The sequence below is a fragment of the Ambystoma mexicanum genome, chromosome 2p (assembly GCF_040938575.1).
Source record: "Ambystoma mexicanum isolate Mex_15411 chromosome 2p, UKY_AmexF1_1, whole genome shotgun sequence".
In the NCBI taxonomy this organism is placed as follows: Eukaryota; Metazoa; Chordata; class Amphibia; order Caudata; family Ambystomatidae; genus Ambystoma; species Ambystoma mexicanum.
The window spans coordinates 1,121,550,399-1,121,564,214 of NC_090923.1; the positions used below are offsets into that span (position 1 = coordinate 1,121,550,399).

At 47.4% G+C, this 13,816-nt stretch overlaps 1 protein-coding gene across 1 annotated transcript in view; it reads right to left on the bottom strand.

Annotated features, from left to right (window-relative positions):
* Positions 1 to 13,816, bottom strand: part of NXF1 (nuclear RNA export factor 1) — a 537,434-nt gene that overhangs the window by 473,790 nt on the left and 49,828 nt on the right. Inside the window, exon 2 of the mRNA XM_069645157.1 lies at positions 11,449 to 11,650. Within this exon, the coding sequence (XP_069501258.1) occupies positions 11,449 to 11,650 (202 nt within the window). The remainder of the gene's footprint in view (positions 1 to 11,448; positions 11,651 to 13,816) is intronic.

Consider the following 13,816-nt stretch of genomic DNA (forward strand, 5'->3'; position numbering starts at 1 on the left):
TTTGTGCGGTATTCGACGTTTGTTTCGTCGTCCGCTTAAGTTTGTCTTCGGAAACAATTCTCGCCAGGCTCTCGACAACGAGTTTGTCAGTAGAGGGCTCTGGTGTCGACGTTGCCTGCGTTACGCGTTGTTCCTCGACGGCCGCTCTATGGAGTGTTACGTCGGATGATTTTGAGGTAGCGCCCGTGTTTGATGAAAGCCCAATCGCTGGTCGCGGCTGCGTTTGCGGGTGGGGCTTGAGACCCTTACCGTCTGAGGTAGACGCCGGAGTGCCCTGCGTCCCCTTCGGCGCTGATGGATCCTTCGTCTTCGACGAAGAGCCGTGGGTTGTGTGCTTAGGCCTATGGGGTCTATGTGCGCCCTTGTCGCCGGGGTGTTCATCCCCATAAGCAGGGCGTGAGCCGAGCCCGTCGGGGCCGGGGACGGACGTCGAGGAGCGCGAGCGCTCCTTCTGGGGGTTAATGACTTCCGTAACGGACGTCGAGTTATCACCCTCCTCGTCACTTTCTGTAACAGCGGCGGCGGGTGAGGAAACTGACTTCGACATAGCGTAGTCCGCCCACCTCTTAACTTTTCGTTCTTTAAGAGTTCTTGGTTTCAAGAGCTTACAGGCCGCGCAGCTGTCCTCCTTATGATCGAGGGGCAAGCAACGATTACAGAGCTTGTGTTTGTCCTTCCAAGTGTATTTGCCCCTACAGCGTGGCCAAAACTTCTCTCCATAGCTGAGGCAATAATAACTGGTGATAACAACCCCAAGGGAAAGATAGGGGAGAAAGAAAGACATTCTCAAAGAGAAGATAAAAGTTTGAACCCCCACTCTCCCTACTGTATGTTGGCCGGCGAGGCCAGGCCACGTGTTCGGCAGCGCCGAAAGATCTCCTCCGTCTCTTCCCCTCTGTCGAAAACTTGCTCGGCGGAGAAACAGCTTCACAGCTAACGTCGAGGGGAGGGATCTTTAACAATATAATAAGTATAATTAAGGACCGAGGTCCGTAGTAAGTATTTGCAATGTCTCTCTAGGAGCTCCACGTAAGGCGACCAGAAGCTGGGCGGAAAAAAACAATCTGAGGGACCTCGACGCGTGAGGGATTGTGGGTACAACGCACGTCACTATAGGGATAGTGTTACAGACACGCCTTGTCGACGTCCCCTTTTTCGACTAAGAAAAACAAAATGCAATACTCCGCAGTGACCACTGGATGTCGGACCTATGCACAGCATGTGATTCTAAGCAGATTAACAAACATCAGAACATTTTTTGTAAACCAATGTTATCCGATGAGAAACAGAGCTACTCACCAGGGCAGCTTTACAAGATCTAGTTAAAATCTGCATGGGAACTCACTGCTCTTTGGAGGCATTACCAAGTATGTTGACATTATGTGCATCTACATTATTTTGAGCCCCCCCCAACCCTCATGCCATTCCCTGATAAACACTGGAAATTAAAACCATAACGCTCACAAGTCGGCATATGCCTGCAAGGCATAACCGCTCTCATACCAGGATTGGCTGGAAAGGAAATCAAAGTGGTTGAGATGGGCCCGATTGGTTGGCCTATACACTATATTACTAGCTGCACAGTGGAGTCAGAGGCTTTGTTCCTGATCAGCCCAAGGGTTAGAGGTAGGACGCCTACCTAATTTCACAAACCTGGACTGCCCGGGGAAGAGAAAGCAAACTAATTTGATTTTTTGGCCATGATAGAGCAGCTTTGTGCAAAGACCTGCAAGATTAAACGGGCTGAAAGAAGCCATTTTTTACCCATTTATGCAACTGATTTCTTTTCCATGGTTACAACATTAAGAGACATCATGGTGTATTTTTGTCAGGCAGTCTTTCAACTGTCCCTGTGCTAGTGAAACAGCAAGTTTGAGTGATACCCCCTTGCATTTCTTTACCCAAAATAAAAGTATCCATCAAAGCACAGAGGACAGAGAGGAATCCACAGAGAGGATTTAAAATGTTTCACTTCTACTTTTTGTATCCATGCTTTAGATTGCTTTTACAACACTTCCCATTTTAATGGGTTGTTACATTACTCGTCCCCTGGCTACCCTACCCGGACAACACTACTGAGAGTAAAATGTTTTATTGTACGACAAGGCTTGCACACATTGTGGATTGGTTGTAGATTCATTTACAATTCTAAAAGTGTGTAGGGGGAAGAGTATTCGCTCTTCAAGAGAATAGACAAACAATAACGTGAGAGCATTCTTAATGTGTTTGTTTAGGACAATAAAGACACTAAAGTGTAAATACCGGTTGGCTTAGTAGATGTCATCTACCTTCACTACATTTTTAAGGAGTAATAATAATTGGTTCCTAAATGCTTTCGAGACCCACAGCAATATTGCTGTCCAATAGTATATGCTTGAGTTATGTTCTGTTATTAGGCATTTATATGATCTGAAAGTGCTGGTAGGTTGACCGCAGGAAGGGGGGGGGCGAGAGAGAACACAAAGCGACAGAGAGCGCGACAGAGAGCGCCAGTTATGTGTGCAACTGATGTAATTTCCGAGGGTAGCTGCATCCTAGTGTTAGGTGTGGTGGTGAGGATATCAGTTGAATGTGTGCAGTCTGGTGGGTGGACACATTGACTGGGTTCTGGCTGCGTATGGCCTGAAGGACGCTTATGTTTATGTAAGCAGCTAGGCCGGATTGTCATGGGATAGCTGTGTTTTATTAGGGTGGCGTTTATGGGCTAGTGTTCGTATGTGAACAGCTAGGCCGAATTTTATTGAGGGGTATAGCTGTGCTCTATTTGAGTGATGGTGTATAGTAGAGAGTAAGCATAGTGATGTGATATGGTGGTTCATCATTAAAGTACCCGAGACCAGGCAGGTGAACAGGATGGCAGGGGTACATAGAGATGCACGTGAGCAGAAGGGTGGGGTACATAGCGACAAATGGGAGAGAGGGGCATACAGCTACAGAGGGCTGGGCTTACAGCGAGAGGACAGGCGGCAGATGGATACATAGCGACGTCATGGGGAACAGAGGCAGGGTACAAAGCGACACAGGGGTACAGTGGGGCATAGAGTGACATCACGGGGGCTAGAGATAATGGCAATATAGAGGGATACATAGTGACATCACAGGAGCAGTGGGGTAGGTGTCCACAGCAGCATGACAGGGGACACATCGACATCACAGGACGATTACAGGTTGGGGGTACCGCAGCCTTATGGGAGTGGTAAAGTTATTATCCAAGGAGGTCATTATTAGTGTTCAAGGATACGGTTGTCTATAGCTTAATCCGGGGCAAATTCATTGATGACATGGTTGAGGTCCCATTGTGTATTTAGCCATTTCGTTGTTGGAAGTTCAGTTGCATTTTTAAGGTTTACATCATGGGCGCAAGAGGGCAGGGTACACAGTGATATCACAGGGATTAGAGGTAGGGATACAGGGTAGGAGTAGGCATAGGCGTGGGGATGCAGGATACAGTACAGTGGGATACATAGCGATATCACAGGATATCACAGCAGCAGGATGGCAGGGTACACAGTGACATACGGGCAAAGAGAGGAATACAGCCATAGGGGGCAGGGCTTACAGCGACAGGAAAGCGCGTCAGAGCGATACATACAGTCCGAAGGCCATACAAAGGCCTGTTCCTGCGCCTGTTCGTAGCACTGTGAGCCTGGGCCACAGATGCTGCCCCTTAGTTTTGGCAAGTAAAGGCTCTGGAACACTCGCCACCCCGTCTGCAGAACTATCCTGGGACTCCATTAATTGCTTTTTCGACCAAAGTGGCGTCACTGATGTACCAATGTTCTCAAGCCTACTTATACCCACCTGGCCATGTGAGTAAACTAATCTTAAGTGCTATAGATCCTGAATCTAGCAGGCGTTCTAGCCATAGATTGCAGCCTACCTGGCCTTGGTTGCTAAGACGCACAATACATCACTCAATCTTCCACTCTGTTTCCTTTTGCTGCCTCGCTCTCCACTCGCCCGCTTACTCCGGTGGCAAGTGTTGGTCCTTCTATAGAGCCTAATACCTGCTTGGCTAATGAATACTAACTGACCTCACTGTCTGTGCTGTGCTTTATGGTCACTAGCAGACCACCTTTAGACCGTGTTGTGCCTTATGGTCACTAGCAGACCACATTCAGACTGTGTTGTGCCTTATGGTCAATAATTGACCACTTTTAGACTGTTGTGCCTTATGGTCAATAGCAGACCACATTCAGACTGTGTTGTGCCTTATGGTCAATAATTTACCACTTTTAGACTGTTCTGCCTTATGGTCAATAGCAGACCACATTCAGACTGTTGTGCCTTATGGTCAATAAATGACCACTTCTAGACTGTGTTGTGCCTTATGGTCAATAGCAGACCACATTCAGACTGTGTTGTGCCTTATGGTCAATAATTGACCACATTCAGACTGTGTTGTGCCTTATGGTCAATAGCAGACCACATTCAGACTGTGTTGTGCCTTATGGTCAATAACTGTCCACTTTTAGAATGTGTTGTGCCTTATGGTCACTGCAGCTGCCCAACCACTATGACAATTGTACTCAGAACTAATCCTCCGCACACACTGCTCACAACTGCACACCTCTCTCAAACCATACTGTGATGCAATGCAGATATACACAGACCACCAGAACTGAGTTGTGCCCCATGGTCGCTAACAGACCCTCTGATATATGCATTTTGGTCAATGTCAGGAATTGTCACATCTAGGTGCCCTGTTGTATGCTCCAACCTTACAACTAGTTGTATCCAACCTAGATACTATAGTGCACAGGCTGTACCTGACCGATTCTACCCGATTCCAACCAGCCACCATCTACCTTAGTCTGACCTGCTCCCCTCCAGCGCCACCAGACTCCACCGCTATCCACAGACCATGATCTTCTGGCTCGCCCTAATCATGTTCCCTTTCTGCTTAATACAGGACAATGTACCCTGTAGCAACAATAGCTACATAGCCCATCAGGACGGCCTGGCTAAACTAAGGTGCCCCAGACACCACCCCATCCCCTGCCCCACTCCGTTCCTACCCTCCACACCCCCTTTCCCCTCCACTTACCACCACCCCCTCACCTCCACATCCATCGCCATCCATAGCCTACCCACCAACAGCCACCACAGTCCCACTGCTAAGTCTAACAAAACCAAATCGACCACCAAACCTCTCACCCGCTTTAAGCCGCCCGGACCAACCCCCCTCTCCCTTATTCCCAACATCACAACCCGCAACGATAGATTAGGCTCCAGGGTCCCCACCACAAACTCTAAACCTTACTCCAGACCTTACACCAAAACTAATACAAAGCACATTGTACCAAGCAAACCCACTCCTCCCCCACTAAAAGGCGCCCTTCTCAACGTCAGATCCCTGGCTGCCCACCCCACAGAAATTGCAGACATCATCCTTACCAATGACCTTGACTTCTTAGCCCTAACAGAAACTTGGCTTCATGAGGCGTCCGGACCTCATTTATCGCTAGCCATCCCAGACAAATACACTATCCTCAGAGCGGATAGACCTAACGCCAGAGGTGGAGGCGTAGCAATCATTTCCAAATCCGCTCTAGGCCTCAGACTAACCGACACAGTCGCATTCACTTCCTGCGAGTTACTCACAACCAAACTACAAACCTCCCCCACAGCCACGATAACTTATCCACCTCATATACAGACCCCCAGGTCCCCCTGGGACCTTCGAAGAAGACATCACATCCCTCATCACCAAAACTTCCAAACCAACAGCACAATTCATGATCCTCGGAGACTTCAACCTCGGCTACCAAGACCCAAACGACGCACCTGCTGCATCCCTGGCCAATGCCCTAACCGATCACGGTCTCACTCAACTCATTGTACTCCCTACCCACCAAAAAGGCAGAACCCTTGATTGGGTAGCAACCCACAATTGCAACACAACCTGCAAAGACCCCCAACCTCTGGCATGGACCGACCACCACATGATCCCCCTTGAGGTTAACACCAATCAGGTACTGCCCAATAAGCACCCCATGGCCCCAGCATACCCCACCAGGAATAAACGCAACATCACTGCTGAAGCCCTACTACCACTGGTCTTACCTACCCTCAATGCCCTCACAGCTAACGCTGACTTAAACCTGCTGCTTGACACCTTCAATGATTCCATGGCCAAAGCAATGGACACCGTTGCCTCCTTGAAAATACGCAAAGCTAAACCCAAAGCTCATCTGAACTCATGGTACACCCCTGAGCTCAAACTACTTAGAAAAAAGAAAGCTAAGGCTCACTTCACCTGGAAGACTAACCCCACTGCAGTAAACAAATCCAACCTCACTAACTTATCTTTACTTTACAAAAGCGAGATAATCCGGACCAAAAAAGATAATTACAACACCAGGATCACTCAGGCAGGATCCTCCACTAAAGAATTATTCAAAATTCTGAAGGAACTAGAAAACCCTATTTCGCCCCCGGAAACCTGCCTGAAAGACAAACCCTGGTGCACCAACATCCAGAACGCCCTCATCAATAAAATTTTAGGACTCCAAACTAAAATCGAAAACAAACGGCAACAACTCAACAACGTCACCAACCTTAGCCCACCCACACCTATCTACACTAGCGCAGGCTTCTCGTTCAAAAAAGTCACCATACCGGAAGTTCAAAAAATCATCACATCCCTGAAACCCTCTAACTGTAAAGGAGACAGCTGCCCGGCTCAAATCATAAAAGATGCAGCCAGAGAGCTCTCCCCCTTCATCACCAAACTCATCAACCTATCCTTCACCAGTAGCTCCATCCCCAGCAACTTAAAACAATCATGGGCTCTCCCCCTCCTGAAAAAACAATCCCTCAACCCGGCCACACCCACAAACTACCGGCCCATCACCACAGTCCCCTTCCTACTGAAAATCCTGGACAGAGTCGCCTACATCCAAATTCAGGAATACCTAGAATCCAACCAGCTGCTAGGAATACGTTAATCTGGCTTCAGACCTCAACACGGAACTGAAACCGCCCTTGTTGATCTCAAAAGCCAGATTGATGAAATTAAAGACAAAGGCAATGCCGCTATCCTACTCCTCCTGGACCTCTCAGCGGCCTTTGACCTGGTCAGCCATGAGGTCCTCTGTAATCACCTTGCCACCGCAGCCCACTTCTCCTCCCCTGCCATCACATGGATACAATCCTTCCTGGCTAACAGAACCATACGAGTCTTTTCCACCACAGCTGCAGCAGACCCCACCCCCATCACATGCGGGGTCCCACAAGGTTTCTGTGTATCCCCCACTTTGTAGAACATATTTACAAAGCCCCTATTTGACCAACTGGATCATCTGGGTGTCACCTACACAAACTACGCAGATGACACCCAGATACTCCTCACTATCTCCAGTAACTACCAAGAAGACTCCGCCCGGATCAACAAAATATTCTCCATCATTCAGGCATGGATGGCCTCCCATGGTCTCTGCCTGAATGATGAGAAAACAGAGCTCCTAATTGTCGGCTCCCCCAACACTCTAAACTTGACGCTTGCTATAATAACATTACCATCGATGGTCATCCCATTCCCATAGCCAAAAGCGTAAAAACCCTGGGTTTCTATCTAGATGCCAACTCCAACCTCAGCAAACACACCAATATGATCGCCTCAGCCGCTGCCTATACCGGCAAGCTCATTAGGGCCAGCAGACCCTTCCTATCACCCAACAGCTGCCTCACCCTTGCCAGGGCCCTAATACAATCCAAACTGGATTACTGTAACAGCCTGTACCTAGGCGCTAATCAATCCGTACTCAATAAATTGCAGGTAATACAAAATAACGCCTTACACGCAAGCCCTCAACATACCCAGACAAGAGCATATCTCTGCCACTAGGAAAGCCTGCAAATGGCTTTCCATACGCCAAAAAAATTGATCTAAAAATCATCTGCCTCACGTACAAAGCCCTCAATCACCTAGCACCACCTTATCTAGCTAATAAACTCACCCTGAAACCTGCCACCAGACTCACCAGATCCTCCAACACTCTTTGCCTACTAGTGCCCAGGTTCCACCTAAAAGGAGCGGGAGGGGTAAGCTTCACAGTGCTGGCCCCCCAACTCTGGAACTCCCTACCTCTAACATCAAAACTGTCGAATCCTTCCAGATCTTTAGGAAGCAGGTCATCAGATGGCTGCTAAACAAAGAATAACACCACTAACTCTAGACCCATGCGGATACTGGCTTAGACACTGTATTTATTCTGAAAATTGTATATTGTACGCACTGCATATGTTCTGTTTATTAACCACTGTATATATATATATATATATATATGTATATATTATAAACCTGTACGAAGTATGCACACTGTAACCATATTCTTAAGCGCCCTTCTACCTCCGGGTTTGGAGCGCCATACAAATAAAATAAACAAACAAACAAACATAGCGACATCATGGGGCCCAAAAGGCAGGGTACACAGAGACATGTGCACAGTGGGCATACAGTGACATGATGGGGGCTAGAGGGGTGGCAAAAGAGGGATAGAAGGTGACTAGACAGGAACAGTAGGGCAGGTGTATACAGCGACATGACAGGGGTACACAGCGACGTCACAGGGGCAGATTAAGGGCTGGGGGAGAACAGCGGCCTCATGGAGGAGGTTGGGGGAGTTATGATCCAAGGAGATTATTCACTGTTCGGGGATACGGTTGTCAATAGCCCAATCAGTGGACATATTCATTGAAGACATGGATGGAGTTCCAATGTGTATTTAGTCATTGGGTTGTTGGATATTCGGTAGCATCTTTAAGGTTGAGGTTGGTGTTAAGGAAAGAGTCATGTTTTTAGTAATTTGCAGAATGTCATAGTCTTGGGTGTGTCGAATGTGTGGTGGAAGCGAGTCCCACAGTGTTGGGGCCAAGGCTGAGAAAGAGGATCCTCCGATCCTGACAGAGTTAGTGGTTGGGATCACTAAAAGGCGGCCAGTGCTTGATCTTAAAGTGCAGGTGGGAGGTAAGGTTTAAACTTATCTTGCAGGTATAGTGGGCCCGTCTTGTGCACTGCACGGTGAGTGGTGCACAGGTTCTCAAAAGTGGCCATTCGATCGTCTGGGAGCCAGTGGTGGGTTCGGGGAGCTGGAGAGGTGTCGTCTCTTGGACGCAGGGCAAGGAGCTGTTTAGCAGCAGTGTTTTGCACTCTTTGGAATTTATTTAGGTGGTATGCTGGGACTCCTAGGTATAGGGAGTTGGCATAGTCCAGTCTCGACATTATAATAGACATAACAGCAGCAAGTCTGTTCAGGAAGGAGAGGTAGGGAAAAATGCATCTGAGAATTTTGAGATGGTAGGGACAACATTTAGACACATTGTTGATCTGTCGGGAAAGGGTTAGGCCAGAGTCCATAGTGCAGCCTAGGTTTTTTACTGTGACAGAGGTGGGGTGGGGGGATGGCCAAGGGAGTGGACGAGGTAGAAGCGCAGTGTTGCCACACACCATGATTTCGGTTTTAGAGCGGTTTAAGAGGAGGTAGTTCATGGTCAGCCATCGGTCGATGTTTAGGAGACATGCTTCGAGGTCGGGCTGGGGGTTGGAGTCTGCGCTGTGGATTTTAAGAGTGATTTGGGTATCGTCGGTGTAGTTGTATCACAAGATATTGTGCAGGCGGATGATTCCAGGAAGGGTGGACATATAAAGGTTGAATAGGAGAGCAGACAGACATGCGCCTTGCGGTTCTCCAGTATTAACCGAGCAAGCAGTTGAGACAAAAGCGGAGAGGAGGGTTATTTGTTTCCGGTTGTTGAGGAAGGAGATCATCCACTTGAGAGCAGTGCCACAGATTCCAAGGGTGTGGAGAAGTCAATGAGGATTGAGTGGTTAATCGTGTCAAAGGCTGCAGAGAAGTCGAGAAGAATTAGTGCAGTGCATCCTTCAGAGTCTGTAGTGATCTTAAGATCGTCCCAGATTGATGTCAGAGTGGTTTTGGTTCCATGTCATGGTCTGAAGCCTGATTGTCCGGGGTCGAGGAGATTGATTCAACAAAGGCGTTTAGTTGGGAGTATGCTGTTCTGTCGATGAGTTTTGCTATGAATCTGGTTTTCTAGATGTGCATGCTGTTTTTGGGGTCATGGGGAGCGGGCGGGGTTTGAGGGATGCTTTTTAAAGAAGAGGCTTGACATGCACAATTTTGAAGGCATCTGGGAAGATTCCAGAACTGAGGGAGTCATTTAGTATGGCTCTTGTGTGTTCTCCTGCACAGGTGGACGAGAATATTTCTGTAAAGGACTGAATCGGGGGCAAAGCTCAAGGGGTGAGCCGGATGATTTGCTAGCAGATAGACGGTCAAGATCGGTCTGAAGGAGTCAAAGGGGGGATTGTTGGATTGGTCGGGTGTTGGGGGGGGGGGAGGGAAGAGACAGTTTATTGTTAAGGTAAGTTGTCCTGTCAAAGACGGTGGTGTAGAAGTGGAGGGAGAGGGAGTCGCAGAGCGAATGTGAAGAGGTGCAAGTGGGTTTGACTAATTCAGATATGATTCAATGGAGGTCTTTGCTGCAGTTTCCACAGTTGAGAATACTATTGTTGTAATAGGCTTTTTTGCCTTTCCGGATTTCAGCTTTGTAGTTGCGATGGTGCAAGGCAAAAGTGATCTGCTGAGATCGGTTTTTGAAGCTTGCCATTTGCGTTCCAGAGATTTCGTTTTTTGGCAATCCTCAGTTCAGGTTTGAACCATTTGGGGGATGGTCCATTGCATGAGGAAACGGGGTGCGAGTGGGTGAGAGGAATTAGAGATTCACATTGAGCCATGAGTCAAAGGAATCGATGGTTAAGGATCCGTCAGGGGGTAGTGTTGTAGGGGGTGTCTAAGAAGTAGGGCATCGGCCAGGAAGGATCTTTAGTTTCTTCCAGAATTTGGGGTCATTGGGGAAGGCCAGGAAGAGGAGGAGCGGATGTGGGGGGGGTTAGGGATGGGGGGGAAGAGGATGGAGAAAGGGATGGCAAAGTGGTCGGACCAGATGAGTGGTGGGGGTAGGTGGGTAGATGAATCAGGTCATGGGAGCTGAAGATAGCATCTAGGGGTGCCCTTTAGAGTGGGTTGGACCGTTCATATGAAGGGATAGCTTGAGCGCATCTAGACTGTCGACCGGTGGATGGGTCATGGGGTTGGTGGGAATGTCCAACCAGAGTGCTCAGAGGTAGTGGATTCTCTTGCACGAACCACAGTGACCCAAGTCTCCCCACAACCTTGCAATGGGTACAGCACTATTACCTGCAGCAAAATCTACCACAGCCCCATGTGGGCTGTTAGACCACCTTTGGCGTGAAGGTTAGGAACTGGCATATAGTATACGATTGAAATCATGACAATAGGCTCTGTATTCCTATGGCAATCCCTTGCACCAACCAACACTTGAAGAGATACTGCATACCTGCACTAATTCATTTGAGCCTATCCAGTACCCACTGATTTGCTTTTACAATCACGTGATACTCACTATCTGTTTCGTGGGTTGTCTAAAGTGTCATTCATGGCGACATCACCATCTCGGTCCTCCAGCCGGGGGCGGGGCGGAGCCCCACCAGCCCCCCTGTTTCGGCCCCTGTGGCCCTGCTCACCGCTGTACATTTTGCCTCTAAAGGGGCCACGCCCCTTTCTCTTTTTCATGGGGAAGCCTCCACCAACACGATCATCATGTTCTGTAACGAAGAAAGAAAGCACAAAGTAAAGTCATGGTAGAACCGTCTGTGAGATCCTTTTGTCAGGAACATCACCAGTTTTAATTCTTACATCAATTAGGCTCTTGGGACGTGTACATGCACAAGGCCTAAATATGGTGATGGATAATTGGTGGTGCAGTGCATCCAAAGACCACTACATAATCCGGACGAAATTTCAAGACTGCACAGTGATCAAATTAATTTACCAGGTAGATATATATATATATATATATATACACATATACACATATACACATACACACACACACACACAGAAACCAATTCTCCCCAACCACCCACTCATATCCATGCAAGCTTGCAGTCCAACTCTTAATATAAGTTATGAAGAAAGGACCGCTACAAAACGCCACAGCCTTTTCACTGCATACACTAGATACAAATTCAACATTCCTATTGCAATCCCTTGCACCAACGAACACTTGAGGAGATACTGCATACCTGCACCAATTCATTTGAACCTATCCAGTACCCACTGATTTGCTTTTACAATCATGTGATACTGTTTTGTGCGTTGTCTAAAGTGTCATTCATGGTGACATCACCATCTCAACCAATAACTGGCAACTCTCGCCCACGGCATTGCCATTTTCTGCTCAAATTTCCAGTGCAACACTGACGACAACTCATTTTCAGGCTGCCCTCGGCCACCTCCTCTCCCCATCTCCGATTGCCTAACTGCCATTCAAGATTGGTGTGCCGCCAATGATCTTTGGCGCAGAGTCCTGTGGTGAGTCCCAGTCCGTCTCATAGCGAGGAGCGAGACGAGTGCTGAATGGCAGTGGTGGGCCCGCAGACGCATTTCAGGACTCTGCACGACCGGTGCTTTCGCAACATGGACAAATCAAACAATGCGTCAGCTGAGGTAAGGGATGGGGTCCAAACTGTCGGGTTCATACGATAGCCCATTGAAATTGACTTACGCTGTACCTGTGTTGTCGGCATTAGCTAAAGCTTCTGTGCGAGCAAAAAAACCCGCAAATGAACCCGTGAGGGAACTGACAACAGTAGACAACCCGACACCAACACGGGCTGAGACTGTAATGTGTAAAAATTGCAGTGTTTCGCCATCTGTACAGGCGGAAATTTCGATTCATGAACAGAGGAACATTACCATTGATGACATCAGTACTGTCCCGCATTATTGGACATGAAATTGAAATAAACACCGACTCATTTCAGTCACCGTTAATGATACAGATATGGAACTAATTCAAATAAAAGTTCCTGCAGATTTACTACATCTGAACAAGTTTGTTTTTGTTCCCCCTATCCCTTTGGTGGATAAACAAATGAAAATGTCAAAAATACACTTAATACAAGGTGCAATTATCAAGGATTTGCAGTTAGTACATTGTCAAAAGGTCAGTGAATTGGACCGAAAGGCAGTGATGGGGACACATTGTTGAATCTGCGTCGCGCAAACAGCCTGAAAAATCTGCAGAAACTACGATCAATGTGCAATTGGATTGTAATTCCGGATATATCAGCTGTAACGTCGGAGCCGCAAGTAAAAAAATCCTCACCTTTGCAGATACTGAATTTCAGAAACGAAAAACAGAATATCACGGCTACAACGAGCAGAATAAACGATCCGATGATGGAGGAAGCACAGTGGCAAAAGGATAAAACGAGTGCTCAAATGAGGAAAACACAAAATTTTATATCAATACACCTGAAAAAGCAAGAAGAGGGTTTAGTCGGTAGAGAGGCAAGTCTGACTGAGCGCTTACAAGCTGATTACCAAGTAATCAAGGAGAAACTGATTAGCAGCTTTGTTAATTCCTCTGAAATTAAGACGCCAACCCAAGGAAAACATGCATCAGTTGAAGGAGGGATGCACAATCAATCCAATTTCTCAATACATCCAATGAATTGCAAAAAGACAAGTACACCATATATGAAAGGAGTGACGTTATTCAATAAAGCAGCAATTCCACTTGCAAAAAAAGTGACTGCTAATGCCCCAAACGAGCTGTACTATCAAATTGAGATAAACAGGCTGCAAAATAACTAAGTCGGCGCCAGTCATACATCAAAGTACAAAAAGTGCACAAATACAAGCGAATGAGTTTGAATACAACAATAAACCTAACCTTTCAGTAGCAGCGGGAATTCAAATTCATA